At 46.4% G+C, this 24,254-nt stretch overlaps 1 protein-coding gene across 1 annotated transcript; it reads left to right on the forward strand.

The window, feature by feature from the left end:
- VXN (vexin) lies at positions 1 to 23,168 on the forward strand (the record flags this gene model as incomplete). The annotated part of the gene is made up of 6 exons (XM_082858670.1): positions 1 to 604; positions 6,052 to 6,107; positions 14,341 to 14,491; positions 18,390 to 18,451; positions 20,996 to 21,087; positions 22,985 to 23,168. The coding sequence occupies exons 1-6, from the start codon at positions 538 to 540 to the stop codon at positions 23,166 to 23,168; spliced, it is 612 nt and encodes a 203-aa protein (XP_082714796.1). The 5' UTR covers positions 1 to 537.
- Between the last annotated feature and the right edge of the window lie 1,086 nt (positions 23,169 to 24,254).

Raw genomic sequence — 24,254 nt, forward strand, 5'->3', positions numbered from 1 at the left:
TTTAAAATAGAAACTTTCAAGGAAGCCAAATTAACACATGACAGATTACTGAATAGCCAGTTCTGGAGGGAGGGGAAAAAAAAAAAAAGCCTCTTCATCTCTGAAATGAAAAGGGGAGTTGCTGGTACCAAAATTCACGTTTCCTTTTCGGTAAAATCCTCCAGCCACGCTTGGCGCTACCCGAGTAGGCGATTTCACTTCATCACCACTTCACAAAAGACTTCCAAATTCACTGCGGCAGACACGGCAAAATAAAAATGTTAAATACATCCTGGCCGCGAGGGGACTGAAACCTCCAGGCTCCATCAAAGGTTCGCAATAATAGGATTCATAAAAAAAAAAAAAAAAAAAAGACAGATGGGATTAGAAAATGTTGCAGTGAAGACTCTGGAATGAGATGAGATCACAGCACCAGCCTGTCTTTTGTGGACCGGCACAATGATCCCCGAGCCAGACTGGATTAGGAAACCTCACGACTAGGGGTTCAGAGAGAGGCCTCCGGTTCCCAGGCACTTTTGGGGAGAGAAGGCTGAAACGATGCATCAGATTTACAGCTGCAGTGATGAAAATATAGAAGTTTTCACCACCGTGATTCCTTCCAAGGGTGAGTAAAATTGCCCTCGACTGTTTCCTTAACGTGGCAGGCTAAGCAGGAGAGTAAAGACAGTCATGTGCTGCTTATTACGGTTTCTACCCCCAGGTTTCTGAGGTCGGATGGTCTCTCTGTTTTGACCGTGTTTGTGGTTGTTTCTGAAAAGGAGGCATATGGATGAACATCAATCATTGAGAAACAGTCCATCAAAGGGGAAATGAGGGCAGCTAACTACTCCTCGTTTTACTTAATTCCATACTGGCAACCCAGTATGCCAAACGAAAGTGACAGCAAGCCATTGTTTTAGGAAACAGACATGAAAACAAAATTCCCAGGGCAGACAGATTCTTTCCTCTTCTCCAGTGAGCAAATGGGTTCTGAAATGAGAAGCAGCTGGCTCAAAAGTACGATTTCTAACTGTGCCGTGAAATATGAGGAGGGATCATATTTCTGGCAGTGGCCTAAAGTCCAATGAAGCGGTCCAAGAATGCCCTGACCCAGGCTGGCCTCTGCACAGACCCCAGGGCCATGCTCCCAAACTTAACCTGGCACTGGCACCGCCAAAGAGTGTGACTTTGTAAAAGCCCTGCTGCTCTGAGGTGAATGGTGTCAAGGCCCGGGAAGGGCTCTGTGTCCCTGGATAGTTCCCTTGCCCCCTGCAGAGCTGGGCCCTCTCTCCTGCCGCCCCTGTGCTCTCCCTGCAGCCCCTGTATTGCTGGGAGAGCCTGGGACCCCGGCTTAGCCCCTGGTCTCATTGTCAGACTGAATGAAGAGGGCCGGATGTCTGCTGGTGCTGTGACCCCCTGTTCAGACAGCCCCTTTCTTCTTCCCATGTCAGCCATCGACATGGCCACTCCTGGGGGGAAGGGAGAGACTCAGCCTGGCCACAAAGAGAAAGCCAGCAGAACATAAATTAAGCTTTAGACATCTATTGCCAGTCAGAGGGAGAGAAGAAAAAGCTGGGAGTCTGCCCACGTGCTGAAGTTGGGACACCCTCTGGAGACTCGGGAATGTACCTGAAAAGTCAAAGCCGACCCTCTGACCCAGCAGTTCCACTCCTGTAAATGCTCTTATACGTGGATGCTTACAGGGCCACTGGGTCTCCAAGGGCAAAACTGAAAACAACTTGAATGTCCTTGAAGAGGGGAAGGGGTAAAATGTGGTGTCATCAGACTCTGGAATACTCCACAGTAGTCAACAGGGAAAAGAACTGGATCTATGTGTGTGGACACAGCTCCCAAGAGCATCATGTTGAGAGAAAAAAAAAGCAGGCTAGAAATTATTAAATTTGTACAGTACTATATATTGTTTATGGATACATATCTAGAGAAAAGCATAAAAAACATAGGCTGGAAAGACACAGATAAAGTTAGTGATAATAGCAGCCCTGGAGAGGGAGGAAAGTAGAATTGGGGAAGAGTAGAAAAGGGACCAAAACTTGTCCTCTCATTTGTTATTTCTCTTGTATGAGAAGAAAACAAATTGAAAGCAAACATGAAAATCTTAAAATGTCTATGTTCTATAATTTTTTTACATTTAAAAACATTTAAGGGAGAAAAACATCAAAGCTGAATGGTCCTTATTCAATTAAAAACTTATTATACGATTCAGGAGCAACGTCATACTTCACCTGAAGAAAATCATTCAAAACAGGGCCTTTGAATCCATTTGCTTAGCAGAGTAGTCAAGAGACCCACCACCACTTATACGCTGTGTGACCTTGGACAGGCACTTAACCTCTCTGGTCCTGAGTTTCCACTCTTATAAAAAAGGAAGAACTAGAACTTACCTCCCAAGGTTATTATGGGGGGAAAAATGAGATATAGACAAAATACATAAAGCATCTAGAACAGTACCTGGCATGGCAGTAAGCACCATTAAATACATCACTTACAAAGTGATTTCTATTTTTATTCCATATTTTGAGCAATGAATATGTTTAGTCAAAGATAAATATTCAATCCTGTATTTCTTTTTTGCCATTTTTATTCATGGCCACCTCCTGGTATTAAATCAGTCATCAGTATTCATGGACATGTCACTGCTCAGGAAGCTGTTCTCTAGAAAAGGAATATCCGCAGTTTTATCTTAGACTGTAAGTGGAAGAAGTCCGCCTCTTCCTACGCCTTGTTGTGCCTCATCTCGCCTCCTCCAGAGCATCAAGCATAAGGCTCTCAGTGGGCGAAGACGGGGCCAGGTCTTCCTAAGTCACTGCTTATGAGAGAGACTGGTAACTCTTTATTCCATCCCCATGTTCCCTGCCTGCAGAAATATAGGCTGGTTTGATTTTCTCTAACAAGGGTTAGAGTCCTCCCAGGTATGCCCTTTCCCACACGCTCCTGTGCACAAGTTCAGCAATCTAGTGTTTAAGAGCACAGGCCTTGTTCCACCACCAACTGTGTGACCCTGATCCTCAGTATCTACCTAAGAAATAGAGTCAATGAAGACACCCGACCCCAAAGAGTTGCTGTGAGGAGTAAGTGCGAGAAGGAAATAAGTCGTCACCTAGTAAAGCTCAATGCGAGCCATTATCACCTTTATCGTCGTCGTATTATATCCCTGTTTTCCAACATACACACATACATATATAATGGGTTCAACCTAAATCTACGTACTTTTTTTAGCTGAGCCATCTTAAAGCTCACAAAAATATGGCAACAGCAAGTGTTATGGTGTTTCTTAAGTATTTTAAGGCACAAGACATAGATCTAGTCTGTAACTGAGGACAAGTGTGTATTTTTACTTCCTAGAGAGAGGGAGAGCCCTTTAACGGAAAGATTTCATAGGCACAATTCACAGTAAATATAAACGATAAAATCTGTGGTTTTAACAAGAAGTTATACCAGAAGTCGTTTCCTGAAGCTCACCAGTGGGTTTAATTCTAGGGCAAACAGCATTCAAAATAATTCTCTTGGGGATAAACAACAATGCGGCGGGGTTGGCAAGGGGAGCCGGGGAACAGCAGGAGGAAATGGAGAAAACTCCAGAAAGAGAACTCCTGACGGAGGCTACAGTCTCTAGAAGTTATCACCTCTTCCTTCCACCTGCCCTCACCTTGCAGAGAAAGAGGAGAATTGTATCAATAATAACCACCACTAATTCCTGGGAACTCACTCTTTGCCAGGCGCCGGGCCAAGGGCTTGATAACGATTAGACCATTTAATTCTCACCGCAGCCCTCTGAGGTAGGTGCGAGTTTTACCATAGAGGAAAGTGAAGCTTAGCAAGGATGAGTCATTCGCCCAAGTCACACAACTGGCAAGTGGTCAAGTTGGGATTTACACCCAAGTGAAAGGAGTCTGGAGCCCTGGCTCTTAACCAGCCCTCTGCTCGCCTGGCTTCATGGCAGCAGGCGCTCTGCAGAAAATCACACGGCTATCACCTGAGCACTAATCTGAGATGTGACAAGAAGTCATTTCCATTCTAGGCAGGGCAGTGGCAGGGTGGGATTTCATTTCCAAGTAAATCAATTTAGCATCAATGTGCAAAAGAGATGTCCGGGTGTCTCCACTTTCAACAAAATGCACACCTTTTTCCCAACCAAGTAACTTTTTTATGGCTAATTGATTCTTCAAGTTTTTTTTATTTTTATTTACTGTGGTAAATAAAATTTACCATTTAACTATTTAAGTGTTCAGTTCTGTGGCATTAAGTACATTCATATGGTTGTGCAACCATCACCACTATCCATTTCCTGAATTTCTTCATCTTCCCAAACTGACACTCTGTACCCATTAAATAACAACTCCCCATTCCCTCCTTCTTCCAGTCCCTGGTAACCTCTGTTCTACTTTGTGTCTCTATGAATTTGACTAGTTGAGGTATCTCATATAACAGACTCATACAATATTTGTCCCTTTGTATCGGGCTTATTTCACTTAGCTTAATGTTTTCAAGGTTCATCCATGTCAGAGCATGTTTCAGAATGTCATTCTTTTTTAAGGCTGAATGATATTCCATTGTATGTCTATACTACATTTAGTTTGTCCATTAATTTGTTAATGGACATTTGGGTTGTTTCCACCTTTCAGCTATTATGAATAGTGCTGCTATGAGCTTTGGTGCACTGGACCAAGTAACATCTAAAATTGCAATTGCCCACCTCCTAGAGTAATGGAAACAAAAACAAAAATAAACAAATGGGACTTAATTAAACTTAAAAGCTTTTGCACAGCAAAGGAAACCATAAACAAGACAAAAAGACAACCGTCAGAATGGGAGAAAATATTTGCAAATGAAACAACAAAGGATTAATCTCCAAAATATACAAACAGCTCATGGAGCTCAATATCCAAAAAGAAAAACAAACCAGTTAAAAAATGGGCGGAAGACTTAAATAGACATTTCACCAAGGAAGATATACAGATGGCCAAGAGGCACATGAAAAGATGCTCAACATCACTAATTATTAGAGAAATGTAAATCAAAACTACAATGAGGTATCACCTCATGCCAGACAGAATGGGCATCATCAGAAAATCTACAAACAATAAATGCTGGAGAGGGTGTGGAGAAAAGGGAACCCTCCTGCACTGTTGGTGGGAATGTAAATTGATACAGCCACTATGGAAACCTCCAGTATGGAGGTTCCTTAAAAAACTAAAAATAGAACTACCATATGACCCAGCAATCCCACTACTGGGCATATACCCTGAGAAAACCATAATTCAAAAAGAGTCATGTACCACAATGTTCATTGCAGCACTATTTACAATAGCCAGGACATGGAAGCAACCTAAGTGTCCATCGACAGATGAATGGATAAAGAAGATGTGGCACATATATGCAATGGACTATTACTCAGCATAAAAAGAAACAAAACTGAGTTATTTGTAGTGAGGTGGATGGACCTAGAGTCTGTCATACAGAGTAAAGTCAGTCAGAAAGAGAAAAGCAAATACCATATGCTAACACATATATATGGAATCTAAAAAAAAAAGGTACTGATGAACGTAGTTGCAGGGCAGGAATAAAGAGGTAGACATAGAAAATGGACTTGAGGACATGGGTGGGAGGGGAAGCTGGGGTGAAGTGAGAGAGTGGCATGGACATATATACACTACCAAATGTAAAATAGATAGGTACTGGGAAGCAGCGCATAGCACAGGGAGATCAGCTCAGTGCTTTGCGACCACCTAGGGGGATGGGATAGGGAGGGTGTGAGGGAGGCTCAAGAGGGAGGGGATATGGGGACCTGCGTATGCATGTGGCTGATTTGCTTTGTTGTGCAACATCAACTAACACAACTAACACAGTATTGTGAAGCAATTATACTCGAATAAAGATCTATTAAAAAAATAAAATAAAAAAATAAAATTGCAATCGCACCCACCTCTTCTTCCCAACCCCCCTCCTCTGGGCCCTGTCCCACTCCAGGTGCAAACCCTCTCCGTATTGCTACCGTAGCTACATCAGTCTCACAGGTGTTCTCTAAAACCATTCCTTTCTCTCTCTTTGCAGTGCCCAGTCCAGCCAGAAGAAGAGTCAAGAGCTCTCAACATCTCTTAACCAAGAATGTAAGAAAACTTCAGTTTTGATCCCTTTTGTTGACTTTCATTAAAAAACCAGTGTCTAGCTTCTTCACTCCCCACCTCCCCCCTACATCCACACTCTCCACGGCCTGGAAAAGTTTTCCCTAGCCCATGTTGCTGTTGCATTCTCCATCCTCCACTTAACCAAAACAACTGACAAATGTCAACCAGACAACAAACAGTCCTGAATTGGACCCCCTTCTGTCATTTTCCCCACAGAGAATAATTTTCATTTTATATACACATTTTTTTCCTTAAACAGAATCCACAGTGTAGGTAGAGCATCCCTGACTTGGGTGTTCTATTGTTGGCATTTGCAATGTTCCACTTTTTCACTATTATAAATAGCAGTGCAATGAATTTGTACAAAATACTGTTTCTTGGATTAATCCTATGGTGCATAGGCCTCAAAGTGGAATTAACAAGTAAAAGGATAAGAACAGTTTCATCCATCCATCCATCCATCATTTGCATTCCTACACCTGTGCTAGAGTGGAGAATAGAACAGTGATTTTTTTTTTTTTTTTTTTTTTTTTTTGTGGCACACGGTCCTCTCACTGTTGTGGCCTCTCCCGTTGTGGAGCACAGGCTCCAGAAGCGCAGGCTCAGCGGCCATGGCTCACGGGCCCAGCCGCTCCGCGGCATATGGGATCTTCCCAGACCGGGGCAGGAACCCGTGTCCCCTGCATCGGCAGGCGGACTCTCAACCACTGCGCCACCAGGGAAGCCCAAAACAGTGATTTGTAAAAGATGGCTTCTGCTTCTAGTTTCGTCACATACTACCTGGAATTCTGGACAACTGCTAGGCTTCCAACAATGCTTTTCCATTCCCTCCAGCCTCACCAGCACTGGCTTTCATTTCTTTGTATTATTTTTTGCTTCTTTAATAAGCACATGCATTACCTTAAAATTAGTTTACATGTCTTTAGAGCCTGTGAATTTCTCATTTTACTTACAGATTTCTTTATACATAAGCTGTCAATACATCTTTGCACTTTAAAAGTTTTATTTTAATTGCTAATTGTTCCCTCCTGGTTATACTGGAGTTTCTATCACAATTGTTTTTGTAGAACACTATTTTGATTTTCTAAGTATCTCAATTTTTAAAATCCTATTCGCCATTTAAAAAAAATTTTTTTAAGTGTCCTGGGAATGAGATTGGTTTTAGTCTTTGTTGTTTTATACACATTTATTACTTTTTAAATTCCCAAACCAGGATGGGCCCATTACAAAATTTCAAATACTAAAAAGATGTAAACTATGATATCAGAAAATCCTGAGAAGCTATAGAACATAGTGGTTAGGTATGCAGACTAGAGTCAAACTGCCTGGTTTCTTCCATTTCCCACTTTTAAATCCCAGTTCTATCCATTTCTAGCTATATGACCTTGGGCACGTTGCCTAACCATTCCAGCACTTGACTTGCTTAGCATTAAAATGGGGAGAGTGAGGGCTTCCCTGGTGGCACAGTGGTTGAGAGTCCCCCTGCCGATGCAGGGGACGCGGGTTCGTGCCCCGGTCCGGGAAGATCCCACATGCCGCGGAGCGGCTGGGCCCGTGAGCCATGGCCGCTGAGCCTGCGCATCCGGAGCCTGTGCTCCCCAACGGGAGAGGCCGCGACAGTGAGAGGCCCGCGTACTGCAAAAAAAAAAAAAAAAAAAAAAAAAAAATGGGGAGAGTGAGAGAGCACATCCCAATAACCACTGGAAGGAGCAAATGATTTAATACATGTAAACTGCTTAGTCCAGAGCCTGATACATACTGAACATTCAATAAGCACTGGAGTTTTTTTAATGAAAATTTCTCATATAACAATGTATAATTATCACGCTTTATTGCCCAATAACATGCTGTTTTGCAATTTGCTTTTTTCACTATATAAATTTTGAGCATCTTTACATGCCAATTAATACATACAGATCTTCCCCATTCCTTTTAGAGGCTGCATAGTATGCCACTGTATGAATGAATGTACTATAATTTTTTACCCAAACCAAATCTGATGTTTTCTAGATTAATTATTTAACCAAATCATCAATAAATGGGGTTTCCCCATTTTCTCCAGTTAAACAATGCCACAAGAAATATTCTTGAACGTATTTTTTATGTTCTTATGCAAATGTTTTTGAGGATAAATTCATAGATATGAAAATGCTGGGTCATCAAATCAACACCTTATACTTAAACATACACAATGTTATATGTCAATTTTAAAAAAGAAAGAAAATGCTCAAAGGATACGAGCATTGAAAAAATTTTATAGCTATTGCCAAATTCTTAGCAACTGTTTTAAACTACCTTTACCAGAACACCTGAGCCAACACTATATGGTATCAAATGTTGTTAATCTTCGACAATCTGATAGGTGAAAACATCTCATTGTTTTAATTTGCATTTCTTTAGTAATTAATATCATTCTTCATCTTTTCATAGATTTTGTTATTTTCTCCCTATGGGTTAAAAGACATGTCTTTTGCTCATTTTTCTGTCAGTGGTTTATCCTTTTTTTAAAATGACTTTGAGACTATTTATATACTAAGAAAGAAAGGGCTTTTAATGGGTTCTTTGCTGTAGTGCAAGAAATTCTTGTATTTCTCATGATCCCTAAAAACTTCAGCACACAGTCTAGAAGGAAAATGCTGCTGACTTTCAAGGAACAGTGGGTGTCACCAAAAATGGAAAGGGGAGGGGTTGTTTGTAGGTAATTTAGAGTTTGAGCACAGACTTGAGTTTGGCATTACAGTTGGTCCCTGACTTATGACAGCCTGACTTTCATGATTTTTGTCTTTACGATGATGCCAAAGTGAAATGCATTCAGAGACCATACTTGGAATTTTGAATTTTGATCTTTCCCCAGGCTAGTGCTATGGGGTACAACATACTCTCTTGTAATGCTGGGCAGCACAGCAAGCCACAGCCTCCCACCAGCCACATGATCACGAGGGTAAACAAGGATACACTTAGAACCATCCTGGACCCAGACAAGCATTCTGTTTCTCACTTTCAGTACAGTATTCAGTCAATCACATGAGATATTCAACACTTTATTATAAAATAGGCTTTGTGTGAGAAGATTTTGCCCAACCACAGGTTGATGTAAGTGTTCTGAGCACGTTTAAGGTAGGCTCAGCTAAGCTATGATGTTTGGTAGGTTAGCTGTATAAAATGCATTTTCAACTTATGATATTTTAGGGGTATTTATCAGGATGTAACCCCACTGTAAGTCAAGGAAGATCTGTACTCTGGATCTGAAGGAGCCACAAGTCATTCATGACTCTGGGAAGATCCTTTGGGAATTAGGAATATTTAGTTTTCAACCAAGTTCTTGCCTTGAATTTCTAACCTTAAACAGTGTTTCTGTCTGAATCACCACTTATACCAATACCTCCTGGCTTTATAAGGACAGAACTGTGATTACAAAAGCTTAAAAATGGAAACTAAATCATACTCTCTAGGAGATAAATAAGGTGCTAGGGAAGAAATTTCTCAAGGGATTTAGAACCCAAACAAAGGAGACAACTCTCTATGGTGGAAGTGAAGCCACAGGGGCATAAGCTTCACAAAGCCCCCAAAACATGGGGCACCGCCTCCTGGAGTATCCACTGACTTCAGCCAGGCTCTGCAGAACCAAGCTCCCAGCTTTCCTGGGAATGGCTTATGACTTTCCCTCCCTAAAACATTTTTACTCCAAGGGGAATAAAAATGACTCAAGTATATGAATACAAATAAAAATTGCTTTTGATGGAAAAAAAAAGAAAAAATAGAAGGTAGGGTCTTGTCTTCAAATACGCATTCTTCCTCCAGGTAAGAAAGCTTAATAATGCTCTCTGGCCTTTGAGCTCTCCTCTGAATTTCTAATTTCCCCTAACGGCATGACTCATCCTTTGCTCATAAAACTCAGGCCCAGCTGCACAGAACATTCAAATTAGAAAAGACAGGAAAGGTCTTAGTCTACCTAAGACGGGGGAACTGAGTCCCAAAGAAGAAAGAACTATCTCTGACCTTTTCTTTTTTTCATCCAACTGGCTCTTGGCTCCCCTTTGAGTTCCCGAGAAAATCGTTCATATTTTGCAGCTGCTCTAATGTACCAATATTTAGGACTCTGTCCCGAAATTCTTATTTGTCTCTATTCTCACCCCACGGGCTACCATACGGATGTCAGGTTCCTTCCTTTACAAGTATCTCTTTCCTCTCCGAATCGTCCTTAGCGCGGCACTTTCCTCTCTCTCTGGACCCCTCGTAAGTTACATGTTCTTCTTCTCCAGCCACCCAGTGTTCCTTCTCTAGACGGCTTCGCTAGTCTTTTTCTCCCCATCCCCTCTGATTCTTAAGCAATTTTACTGACGTCCTGATCATCCTGATGCCGCAGACATCGTAAGAGTAGCTTAAAGGAATAAGTTTACACCAAAGCGTGGGTTAGTCAGGGCTTCCACAGCCCCTTCAAAATAAGCAGCAGCGCCATCATCAGGAAAGATGAAGGAACGGGAGTGCGAATGTCACATTCTTCCCGGATTCCAGCCTTGTGGAGGAGCAGTGATCTGATGTTTCCATCTGGCGATCTGATTTTTCAAAATGCACTGAGCAATCAGTTTGCACTTGAAAATTCTTACCTGGATGGCAGCACTTCCATGGGTCTGACAAAGAGCACTTCCTTAGAAGTTATGAAACCATGATCCTTGTTCAGGCTCCGCCCCTTACAGCTCTGTGACCTTGAAGACACCCGGCTTCCTCTGGCCTCAGTTTCCCTGTGTGTAAAATTAGGGAGTTGGGCTAGAACTTTACTCTGGATGCCGTCAACCAAAATCATGATGATCCTTCATCACCTAGGTCTCCCCCGTCTTTCTAACTCCCTACCAGCCCCCTAGGTCTCTGATCTGAACCCAGCAGGGAAGCATCAATTTATCACAGTGAATCTGTTACACAAGTACAGCCCCTACTTTCAGCAGGCAATTCGTTGAACTTGGAAAGGGAAATCCAACATTAAACACGTCTCCCCTTCACCCCTTCCCCATTCCCCAATCTCACCCTTGTACTCAGGGCGCTAAAGAGCCTGTGCTCAGACCAGTTTGTTCTAAGACCAGCTGCAGTATCCAGCCCGGACCGTATCCTACAGACCAGAAAAAAACCAGGCTGTCGGGAGGCTTTCAGGAGGCCACAGCCATGCATCCAGCTGTGCGTTCCCTGGCGTGGGCCTGATGCACTGCCCTGAGCCCTCTCAGAGCCTCCGCAATTGTGGGGCATGAGAAGCAAGCACGAGGCCAGCTAAGAAAGGGAAATCTTCCGAGCTGAGCCCTCTCCTCTGGCATCCTTCAGGGCCGAGAAGATACCCTGCTGAGGCACTGGGCCCTCAGTCAGGACCTGGGAAGTAACCAGTCTCACTCCCACCCCAGGAAACCTACATCCAACAGGGGGCGGAGCAGCTAATGCTTCTCCACTGTCTCCCTCCCCATTCCCTTCTCCCACCCACAATGCAGAGAAGGGCTGGCTGAAGTTTCTTGTTCCTAAAAGGAAATATTTGCTTTCTTTTCAGGGGAGGAAATGCTGGGCCTCCCCACTGGACTCTTCAGGCTTTCACATCCTGCCTTACTTCCTCCTTCTACAAAATGGGTCGGAAAACACACCAGTCCTTACTCATTAGAGGAATGCTGAAAAAATGAAAACAAAATTCAAAATAGCTGTGATGAGAGGTAGACAGCCAAAGGCTTAAATGTCAGTAATGAGGCTCAGGTCTCTCCCGTTGGACCTGGAGGTCCACATTCCAGGGGGAACCCTGAGGCCAAACGGTACACATGTCCAAAATGCCATTAACCTAGGAAATTCCAGTATTCTGGGCGACACCATGGCAGAGTGCAGTGCTAAGAGGAGGGAAGGAAATGGAAAAGCTGAGGGGACTGTCTGTGCAGGGTGGTGAGTCCAGACCACCCACTACTGCACCTTACAGCCCCCAGTGAGCTGGCGTAGGGCAGACGGGTGCTGCCCCCAGCCTGCACTGAAGGCTTGCTAGAAAACCAACAGAAACACCACCTTCTAATCATTTTGCAATTTACAAACATATCAAATCAACACATTGTACTCCTTAAACGTATACAATCATATGTGGAAATTTATATCTCAGTAAAGCTGGAGGAAAAATATTTTTAATTATTGGGGAAAAAAAATCCCACATGCTGCAGTGCCCAGAAGAGAAAGGGCACTAATCCTAAATGATCCTTAATTATCATCATCTTTCTCCAAAGGCAAAGAATGAATGAGTCTGGGTCCTAAAACAGGCCTGAGAAGAGTTAATTTCCTAAGCCAGATAAGACCAAATGTGGGATATATTACTTTTTTAAGCAAAGGACTATTTGTGATAAACTGAAGCAAAGAGTGACAGCTCCCCTTCCTCTGTTGGGGACGGACGTGACCGCTTCCTGATGCTGTAGGTAAACAGGTGGCACAGGGGAAGAGAACCTGCTGTGTTCCTGAAATCTCTGCGAATGACCAGCAGTGACTCCGCCCCAGTACAGCAAGGGTGGTCAAGAGGATGACCCCTTTCCACATAGCCTTGAAGTACCAAAACTGGGGTTTGAACTCAGGTTCGCATGACCCCAAATGGAAATTTATCTTCTTCATCATTGACAATCTGATAGGAGAAAAAACAACTTTGTTTTAATTTGCATTTAATTATTGTTGTTCAGCACCTTTCATGTTAACCGGCTATTTGCATGTCTATTGTCAATTAGCTGGGTTTTGGCCCCATTTTTCTATTTTTTTCCTCTTTATTGATTTGAAAGAGTTTTATGTACATAGCAATAATTCCCTATTATATGTAACAAATGTTATATTGAGCCATATTCTATTCTAGTGTCTGTTGTTGTTTGTTTGTTTTTTAACATGCATCTTTGGTCTGTCTGGTATTCATTTTCAAATGAGAAGTGTGGACATGGATCCATTTCCCCCAGTGGCCTGACATTTATTCCAACAATATTTATTAAAGGTCCAATTTTTCTCCACTGAACTGAAATATAACCCTATTATAATACTTAAAAATTCAGTCTTATTTGCTTCAGCTTCCTCCACAATTGTTACATTGGACAATGGAGGGGAAATCATCAAAGGCTCGACTGTAAAGGCTGAAATGGGTCCACCTCACTCACAGATAGACTGAGTACCAGGATCTGGCACAGAGGTGCCCTCGTAGGATGTCTGTAGAAGGAAGGAACGAGTGAGCAAGAGAATGAGTAAATACAAACCTCAGAGAAGCTGCAGTTCTAACCTGCTTCAAAGGAGTGAAGACATTCAGAATGCGCGACCCCAGTGTCATGGCTATGCATTCAAACATGCACGATATGTGCCCCAAATTGCTAAGATTCCCTTTGTCACCCCCGATATTAAGATACAATATGGTACTATTTGTCTCAAATTTGTACATTTAAATTATTTCAATGATCTAAGTATTTTTGTTATAATTTTAAAGGCCCATTTCAGTGGGCCCTGACAAAAGGGGTATTCCTCTTCATGTACTTTCCCAAAACCACTATTCAGCAGGGGATCATTATTGAAAACACCTTAGCGTGTAGCGCTCCGTTCTGGCTTGCCACAATTTTCCACTCACCGAGCCACAGGTCGTGGAAACTCATCTCTCAGCTCCAGCTGACAGGCACTCTACAAAGTAGAGGAAACGTGAGCGTCCGGGAGCCGTGCCTGCTTTCTCTGGCCAGCAGGTTCTTCCTTTATACAACCTGGAAATCAGCTGGGCCCTGAGCCCTCTGCCTAGGTTTTCCCTCCACTGGAGCATCCAGAAAGCTGTCCTCTACGTGAACAAGGGCACCCACTGAGCTGCAAAGACTGTAAGAGCCCGATTTCCAGGGCTTGTCCTCATTTCAAATAGCCTGTTCTATTGTCAAACTATGTCCAGCCCTGGGGCAGTTAACTGGCCGCAGTCTGGGGCCTGAGGGCCCAGGCTTCTGACTCTGTGAAGGGACAGCTGGTGAGGAGCCCCCAGAAACCTCATTTTCCTGCACCATGGTGCCACTGGACATGCTGAAGTTAAACACAACACTTCGCCGTTTCAGGCCAGTCTCCCCAGGTTTCCTCGCTGCTCCCAGCAATGGCTGGAGTCAGGAAGGCTCCGTGTCAGCACGAGGTCCGTCCGCAAAGCTGCAGTCCTGGCCTCAGCTGTGGAGGCTGAGACTCTAGGGGAGGAACAAGCTGACGGTCCTTCCTCCCCCCCCCGCAGGTGGTGATCGAGTCCGACCTCTACACGTCCCGGCCCCTGGAGCTGCTGCAGCACCGCAGCGACCACCGCGACGGCGAGGCCCGCAGGTCGAGCTGCTTCCAGAACGCACGGCCGCAGGGCGCCCACCCAGCCAAGACCCCCGCCAGGCCCGGTACGTGCGTCACGGCCCGGGTCCCCGGAACCTCCCTGGGGGGCGGTGGTCCACTTAGAGCAGCTGCCGCGGTGTCCGCGAACTGGCTTCTGTGGGCTCTAGCCACGTCGTGATCCTCCCTGGCGTCCTCCATCACGCCCGGTGGGCGGAGCACCTGCACGTGCGGCCGCCGCCTTCCCCAGTGCATGCCGGTCCTGCTCTGAATGCACCTGCTCGGGCGCCTCCCCCCGCCCCCACTGCAGCACCACAAAACTCCTTCTACCTTAAAACACTCGCTGCTGGGTCTGCGTGATGAGCAAAGATGCTCTCATCTACCGCCTAGCTCCACAGGCAGTCCTGCGGAATTCAGGAGGAGGTAAACATCATTAGACGCTGGGGGGAGAGGAAACCAGTGTACACATGACTCATGAAGCGAAGGAAGCTTACGTTATTTTACAGGGTGTGTGTGTGTGTGTGTGTGTGTGTGTGTGTGTGTGTGTGTGTGTGTGATTATACAGGCTCTTCATCAGCTGCCATCTTAAAATCCCACCATTTTAAATTTGAACGCCTTAAACTATTTCAACAATTTATAAAAAGAATTTAGAGACAAATTTGTTTTGAAAGCTGGAAGCATTAGAGTCTTACCTTCCACACTATTTTGAAAAATGGCTCCCACCCCAAGCAGTTAAACAGGAATCTGTGTCTAGCCTGCTGAAGTCTGTGATCGTATTTAGCCTTTAATTCCTGGTTTAGGTTATTTCTGTTATGCCCACAGCCTCAAGTTATTCCTATTTTTAACTCCAGAAATACACAAAAAGTCTTGGACATCCTTTTCAAAGCTGTTCGGTGTCAACAGTTTTGTATGTTAGAAGAACTGAAAGTAGACTCCATTGTCTCTCTTTATCCATCCATCTCCTCTCTTTCCTCCCTCGTAGATGTTAGATTGGATCTCTAAGGTTTCTTTGGTCACTAACACCCTGATCCTGTTTTTAAGATCCTATGTGTAAGAACCCATAAGTCAAGCTATATTCTCTAGTTAAGGGATTACATACATACATTTTTATGGAGAGTGAAAGCCTTAGGGAAACCACAATGTGCCTTGCAAATTGAGAAGATAATTTTTTTCCCTCTGTCTATATATAAGTGGGTGGGTGGGTGGTGGTTGCCTGTGCGTAGAAAGAAAAAGAATATCTTCTCTACAAAATCACAAAATGAATTTAGAGCCATGTTTCTCAAATTTTAATGCACAGAAGAATCACCTGGGAATCTCGTTTTTATGCAGAGTCTAATTCAGTAGGACCAAGTAGGGCCCCAGATTTTGTTTCTAATAATCTTCCAGATGATGCTGATGATGTTGGTCCAAGGACAACATACTGATTAGCAAGGATTTAGGGAAGATCTAATGGGTGGTTCTCCAGGTGGCATCCCTGGAGCAGCAGAACCACCTGGGAACTTGCTGGAAATGCACATTTGGGGTCCCACCCAAGACCTATTTAATCAAATTCTGGGGTAGGGCCCAGCAATCTGTTTTAACAAGCCTGCTCCCAGGGTGACTTTCCACCTCCCTGAAGGTGGAGGCCCACTGATCTCTGCAAGCACCCCCTGCCGATCTACAGAAGAGGAAACCGAAACCATGGAAACTGACTTACCCAAAGTGCACTGCTCATCAGCAGCAGAACTGAGATTAAATCTCATGTCTCCTGATTTGCCAGCTAATTGCATCTTTCCCCCAGAAAATAATGTCTTTCCAGCTGTCTGGTTTTAGGGGCTACTTTCCTCCCTAAGTAGCTTGTGGAAGCTTGGACTGAAGGGGAGAACAGCAAGTTATGAAATGGAGAGACTCTGCCCGACATATGACAGTCAGCTCATGCAGAGAATGTGCTAGTCAGGTTTTTAAAAAAAAGAAAAAAAAAGATTGAGCTGGGCATCGATTCAGTTCCTTCAGCTCCCACAATCTGACAGATTCCAGAGGGGATGAGAGGGAGGGAGGGTTTCTGAGTCAAAGCCAGACCCACAGGAAAGGCTGGGCACCGGCCTTGGGCACGAGTTTTCCATCCTCCAGTCAGAAGGATGTGTGTCTCCAGGGATCTCAAATCTGGAGACGTGTTTCTTTTCTGAGCTAAAGGAGAAGGCTCCTGTGTGCTGTAGCCTTCTCACGTGGGAGAAATATGCTCTGAGGAACCTTGGAAAGAGTGGGGACTCTGAAGCCTTGAGCAGGTGAACCTCAAGGACCCGGAAAAGGGGACACCCACCTCCTGGGCCGGTGGAATGTCTCCACTAGGATGTCCTTGGGACATCTCAAAATCAACTTGTTCAAATGGAATTCGTCTTCCACCTTCAAACCTCTCTGGCTTTCTCAGCTGGTGCCACTATCCATCTTTCCAGCAAGCCGCTGGGATGTTTATCCCAATACCCCCTTGTCCTCCCCACCCCCGCTCCACACACTAACCACTGCCAGTGTCAGTTCCTCCGTATGTCTCATCTCTCCTTGGTACCAACCTCAGGCTACCGGGTCAGACTCCCTTCATCCCTTGTGTGTAGCCGCCAAGCCTGGTCGTCAGCTAGCAGTCCTTCTTGCTCCACAGGCTACCAGAGGGTAGCCTAAAGCAGCATCCCTCTGCTTTAAACACTGTGTCCTCTCCACCCCCAGATGCCCTCCAGACCACGCCCAAGGTTCTCCAGGACCCAGTCCTCTGCTCACCTCTCCAGGGCCACCTCCTGTGACACTCCTATCCCTGCCAATCCATGCACAGAACAGCCCTGAGCTGTGGTGTAATTGTGACCACTCATTATATTCCGGACCTTCCCCGATACGTTCTCTCTGCGGATTGCCCTCCCTGGGTCTCCCCACCTAGCAAACTCCTCCCAGAATGGGTTAGGGGGTCCCTCGGTCAAGTTTTCCCAGCCTTGCAAGACCTCCAAAGAGGTCAGCTTACCATTCCCTAGATCTTCCTCACCCAGCTTCATCGTAATTGCCGTGCATCTCTAAAGCCTCTGTTTCCTCATCTCTTATGACGTCTACCTGTGAGGGTTGTAGTGAGGATTAAATGAGACAATGTTTATGAGTCTTACACTCAGCACAGCGACTGACACAGTAAATGCTCAAAAATATAAGCGACTATCGTCACTTACGCCAGAGCACGGCACACCGTGGTCTGATCTTGGTAGCCTGTAACTTCATTTTATTGGCCTTGAGATGTTTTCCTCGGGGTGGGGGGCTGGTATTTCTCTACGCTGTAGTCTGATAGCATGGGGCTCCTCCAGGAACATCTGCCCCAGGAGGGACTCGACTGAAGGCCAGCCTTCAGTGGAGCCCCACTCCACCCCACCCCCGCCCATCACCAGCTACCTCAGCTCAACACCTGGATTCCCAGCAGCGGGTCGAGCCTCAAATAAAGGCATAGAAAGAAGGTTCTCACATACATCTCATGCCAGTGCCTCAGGACTCCGATAACCTCCAATCCTCCCACATTATGAGGCTTACTTCCCACAGCAGGCAGGACTTTGAGCTCATTTTCACAGAGGCGTGTCCAGGAGCGGCAGGTTAAAGGACTGATCCCAGCTATAAAGACTTAACTCCTGATAACCTCTTGGGATCTGGCGCTTTAGGAAGAAAGGAGGAGCCGAGGGCACATTCTCTGAGTCCCCTACTGCAGGCAGACCCCGTACTGAACACCTCCACACACGTGATCTTATTAGACCTTAGTTCTAACCTCCCCAAGAGCGCCAGGGGTGCAGGTGACCCACTGGACAGTTGTCCCATTGCCCAACCCTAGTGCGTGATTTTGCTGCTCAGTACAAAGGCCGTTAGAATATTCCTGGCTTGTGATTGATTAGCTAAGGGATAACTGATGCAGAACCCGAGGGAGCTGGAACCCAGAGTACCACTGAGTAACGTCCCCTCCGTTCAACTTTGCAGTGGGGATTTCTGAACCCAAATCAGCAAATCTGTGTGGGAATCGAGCATACAGCAAAGCTTTGGTAAGTAAAATCAACCTGGTTAGCCGTATCTGCTGTGCTCTAACCTTCTTGTCCTGTCTGTGCCATGAAGACAAAGTGTCCTTTGTTCCAGGCCTGAGGATTATTAGAAAAGTGTAGCTGAGGGTTCTTTGCTCCTAAAGCCTACCAGCTGGTGGCACACCACTGGCCGCCTCTCTCTTTCTTGCCAGAAATTCAGCTCTTAGGTGAACAGAAGGTATTACCTAGCGGACATCTCAAACAGGGGGGAAAGAAGCAGTGTCTGTGGCAGGCCCCTGCCAGGTGGAGGTGTCTGACCAATTCCCAGGGGCAGCTACGGGGGTAAAGAGACGCAAGGGTCTCGAGCACTGTGAAAACACAAAACACCATCACCTCAGAGGGAACTGCTGAGCCACCTCCCACTGGGAGCTCTGGGGCAAGGATTGTCCATCTGGGCTGCCCGGGTTGGACCCAGCTGATCGATCCTTTATATTTTCTTCCCGCTCTTTCATGGCATGCAGGCTGCCCAGGACGGCATGACCTTGGGCGAGGTGGCCCTCTGTAGCCAAGGACACCTGAAGGAGCTGAGGGCCACCTGCTCCCCGCCCTCCCCCAGGGGGAGGGCAAGGCGGCTTGTCCTTCCCTGAAGGGGGATCCGGTAGTGCATGTCTGGGTCTAGCTCAGCGTCACCCTGAAAAAATACATCTCCTTCATCATCCTCTGGGCATGAATGTGGGTGTCCCCTGGGTTAGCACAGAAGGGTGGAGTGGTGGCTGGAGGTGAGGTCAGCTCGGGCATCCTGGGCTCTGCGGGCATCAGCTCTCGAGATTTACGGAACTAGAACAGACTGGAGAGAGCGTCTGAGTCACCCGCTCGTCCTTATGGAACAAACTGGACAGAGACGCGAGCGCTTTGCTCCTGGTCTGGGCAGGAAATCGAAGCCAATTATTTCATTTAGGTCATCCCTGTACTAGGAAAACCACACAAAGGGCAGGGATGGGACAATCAGGGGCCCCCTGTCCCAACCTGGGACCCAGGGGAAACTGAGGATGGCTGGGCCGTTACCACAGAGTGAAGGTGGTCAGGCTGCGACAGCTCGAACTGCTGCCCTCAGCTCAGCCCGAGGCTAAGGGGAGAGGGCAGCTCACTGCCTTGGATCACTTGCCCCCAGCCCCCGGGCTGGACTCAGTGTCCTTGGCAGAGAGGAAGCTGCAGCTGGGAGGCCGGAGCGAGGTGGGATGGGACAGGGTGGTGATGGGGAGGTGGTCACAAAGGAGGGGGCAGCAGTAGTGCCGAGGACAGAGCGGTAGCATGACTGACCCTTTCCTCTGGGTCTGAGACGGTAGGGCTGGGGTCCTGCAGCTCATTGGAGCCCCCATCCCAGGGCGGAGAGCAATTCAGAGCTCGAACAGCTAAATCTGATTTTGACGCTAACATGCGCTGGGGCAAACAGGATGGTGGACGGCCTGGGAAGAAGCATGTTTCTGGGCTGCTGGCACGATGGGGAGGGACAGCTCCCGAGAGGCCACAAGGTGGCACAGTGACTCTCCCCACAACCTTTGGCCCGTGCGGGAGAGAAGGGGCAGTGACTCCTGGTGTCCTCAACCTGGAATTTTCCAGCAATTTTAGGAATGTGGTGATCTTAAGCCTTCCCTGGGGCGTGGGGTGGAGGTGCAAAGCGGAGGCCCACTGACTGAACAAACTCGGGACCTAGCCCTGCTTGAGCTACCAGTGATTTTTCAATTCGGTACATGTTTCTTGAGCACTCACCACCTCCTTTAAGGAGAGCTCAGCAGGGCCGCCAAAGGGTAAGCCCCAGACCCTGTCGTTCGCATGCCATTCCTGGGGAGACTGCACCGGCATAAGAAACAAGTAGACAACCGTAAAGAGAGAATTGGTGGGATGCCAAAACATATCACATAAGGGCTCAGTGCTGTGGGGATGCAGGAGACAGAGAGAAATCAGCTGGGGCACCAGCCTGAGGGGAGGCTTCCTGGAGGAAGTGGTCTTTGAAGGGTAGGCAGAGATGAGGCTTGATCCAGAGAATGAAGGAAAAGCTGGGTGAGTGAATCCAGCAGGGGCCCAGGGTGTGTGGCAGGTCTTGTGGGAAAAAAGGAGGTCCTGTCCCAAGTGACTGGTCCTGAGGCTGCAGCAGAGAAAAGGGAGAGGGTGACACTGATCTTGCAGAACCTGCAGGATTTGACAACAAAGTGGACACAGACCATAGGGGCGCAAGGGGGGACAGAGGCCTCGCAAGACTGAGTTGCTTGCTTTCAAGTTTCTCTAGGTAGGTGGTTCTCAAAGTGGGGTCCTGGGACTAGAGCACTTGGGAACTTGTTAGAAATGCAGATTCTCGGGCCTACATGAGACCTACTGAATCAGAAGCTGGGGCGGGCCCAGCATTGCGTTAACAAGCCCTCCCGGGGGCGCCTGGTGCCCGCGGCAGTATGAGGACCATTGCCCTGGGTTGATGGTAGTTCAGTTTAGCTGATGCCCTTTCCAATGGCTCCAGCCACTGCCGGAGTTGGGGACATGGCACCATCCTCACACTCCCTTCTCACAACCTAGATGCCTCCGGTGGCCCGGATCTCGGTGAAAGCTCCCGCTGTCCTGGAGGCGGCAGCTCTGGGCTCGGAGAACGGAGCTGTTCTGACCAGAGGGTAAGTGCTGTGCCTCCAGCCTGGCTGCCTCGGGGCTCCCCACCCGCTCCTGTCCTGCTCCTGGGCCAAAGAGTAACAGGTGGCCGTCTGTCAGACCCTCAAGAAGCTAAAACAGAATCCCTGCCAGCTGTAAATTACCTTTTAATGAGGGCACTAATCCCGGGTTTCTGTGGCCACATCAACTTTTCCCCTAGGATTAAGCCGAAGTGTTTTTGATGGTTTCCACTTCATTAACCCCACTCTTTAGACTAGGAGAAGTCTAAAGAGGGAGGGGTTTTGGTTAATTAGACAAATGTAATCACAGGCCATATGCAGAGCCTCCTGAAGGCATGCTGGTGTCAGAAATGCCTCACGAATTAGATTAAGGGCCCCTGCCCAGGTAGAAAGTACACAAGATACAAATGTTTCAAACCAAACTTATAACCAGCACGTTACTATTAACTCTGACCCAGAACCAGCAGCTAGAGTAGCAGGAGTGATAAGTCCCCCAGGAAGGCCCTCACTGCCTTCAACATGGCACAGAGAAGATGGCAATAAGAGTCTTAAACTCAACTCAGCGTGTACATTTATGCCCCCATCATCATCTTCCAGACTGGAGAGAGCAGAAAAGTGGCTTTGGGGATGATGAAGGGTGTGGGTTCTTGACTCAGATCTGCCTGCGTGCCCGGCACCGCTGCTGACTTGCTATGACTTCAGGCAAGTTGTTCAGACCTCCGTGTCCTCGTTTCTTTAAAAACAAAACAAAACCCCAAAAATGGGGACGATCATAACCTCTTGAGAGATTACTATGAGAATAGGATGAGATAATGTGTGAAGAGCTTAGCACCAACGGTTGCATCATTTTTCAAGAAGCTTACAGTCTGGGAATCGGAAAGACACGTGCTTGGCAAAGTGATAGATGCTCACATATGAGGGACCATGCACTACAATATCAACCCAAGGTATGCACACCTTGAAAGCTGAGGGAGTTAGAGGAGGAAGAGACCAGTGTGAAGCCCTTTTAGGTGAAAGAAAGCCATCTAGAATGAATGATAAAAGCCAAGCCACTCAACGTATTGGGACCTAGTTAGAGAAAAGTATCTTTTCGATTGTATTAAGTTTATAGTAGCAAATTGTTGTGAGCAGCAATGGCTGTTATTGCCTGCTGCAGTAACCAGCAAACGCGAACCGTGTGCCTCAAAGAGAGGCGCCCTTTCCATCCGCGCAGCTGCATCGCAAAGGGTTCTTCTAAATGGCCCGTTTCTCTCTAAGCTTAGACGTTCTCATTTCCATTTGTTCCTGGACCCTGGCTATTGAAAAGAAAACGAAGGCCATTCTTTCACTGAAGGAGAGCAAGTGAGAAAAATGAACATTTATTGATGTGGACCATGTGCCAGATGCTTTGTGACCTTATTTTCCTCCTCACAAAAGCCCCTTGAGTTAGATGAAATTATCCCCATTTCGCACATGAGGAAGCTGAGGCTGGCTGAGGTCAAATCACGTGCCTGAGGTCACACAGTAAGTGGGGAGCAGGATTCAGCCCCAGGGTTCATGGGCTTTCAATAGCTGACACTTTGTGACATCTGCTCTTTCCAGCAAGATCGTTTGTGTAGAGGTGGAGGGATGGCGGGTTGGGGTGAGGAAGGGTAGAGTTTGGAACAAGAGCAGAACTTGGGATCCATGAGCCAGTGTGCTCAGGGCCACCTGCTTCCCTCTCCCCATGCAAAGACCTCCCTGGGGCCGGGGGATGGGGTGTCATTCCTGCGTGGGCCCCAACAGTGACCCTCCACCGTGGTCACAGGATGTATGAGCAGAGGAGAAGCAAGGGCTCTGGCTCCTCTTATCGAGGGCAGCAATTAAAGAAGGACAGGCTCAGCGCAGTGACCGCCCTCCTCACCCACCTGTGCATTTTCTGTAGATCCAGGCACCTCAAGAAGATGACTGAAGAGTATCCTACCCTCCCTCAGGGAGCAGAAGCCTCCCTACCGCTGACAGGAAGCGCTTCCTGCGGCGTCCCCAGCATCCTCCGGAAAATGTGGACCAGGCACAAGAAGAAGTCTGAATACGTGGGAGCTACCAACAGCGCCTTTGAGGCTGACTAAAGGTGACCCTCCCCAGGTGCCCTGCGCTGGCCCGAGTTCACTGCACAAGGGGAGGAAACTTCCAGATGGGAACTGAGCGACATTCACCTCTGCTACTAGCTGGTCCACGCACATCACCCTCCAGTACTAACTAATCGCCCCGGCTCAGGAAATGGGAAAGGAACCTCCCTCGAAGGCAAAAGAAAACTGTTCCTTCTTAGAATCGATAAAGCCATTGGTCTGAAAGTGACTTCGGGAGGTCATCAAGTTTATATCCCTATGTTTAAGCAAAATGGCACCAAAATCAAACTTTCCCAACCCATTTTAAAGACCTCCAAGGAAGCAAGCAGGCAACTCCTCAGTCTTCCTTGTGAGTCGTTCTAATTGCCGGTATAAATGTAAGAATTTGATGTTTCAGGCACTTGTAAGCACAATGGTTCTCACTGTTCCTGCCACCATATTTATTTCATCTTGATGAGGTACGATTTTTAGTGACAGAGCGCTATATATATTTACTTAGTAGTTCTAATATTCATTTGAGTGTATCGTCAAGATCAGTTCTGATGACACTTGGCATGATTGCATGAACTCTGTATTCTTTTACATGTGATTTTTCTATAGGAAAACATGATTTAAATTTTTGAATGCTAACATTTTCTGAAGTGACACAGTCTAGTGGAATTAATAATACCTTGCTTGGGTATAATTATTTTAACTTTTGAAAATGCTCTCCCATCCATTACCTCTTACATTCACAATATTCCTGTTAAAGAAAGCACAATTATTCCCAGTCTACAGATGGGGAAGCTAAGGGCCTTAAGAGGTTATGCGACTAGATACCAGGTAGTGGAACTAGATACCAGGTCCTCAGCTTCTGCACCAGACTCCTTGCTTTGCCTACTCTAGTAACTGATTTGAGGATGGTTTTGAGGGGCAGGAATATGTCTCTGGGGGCAACATTTGAAGGAAACGATTTGACAAAGTTAGAACCAGTACATGATATAAATGATGTAAACCATTCATATGGTTTCATAATATATCATATTATGCTTTCATAATATATCATATTATGCTTTCCTTCTTTTAATGGAAATGTCATCATCAATT

Source organism: Leucopleurus acutus (genome assembly GCF_964270905.1).
Source record: "Leucopleurus acutus genome assembly, chromosome: 17".
Lineage (NCBI taxonomy): Eukaryota > Metazoa > Chordata > Mammalia > Artiodactyla > Delphinidae > Leucopleurus > Leucopleurus acutus.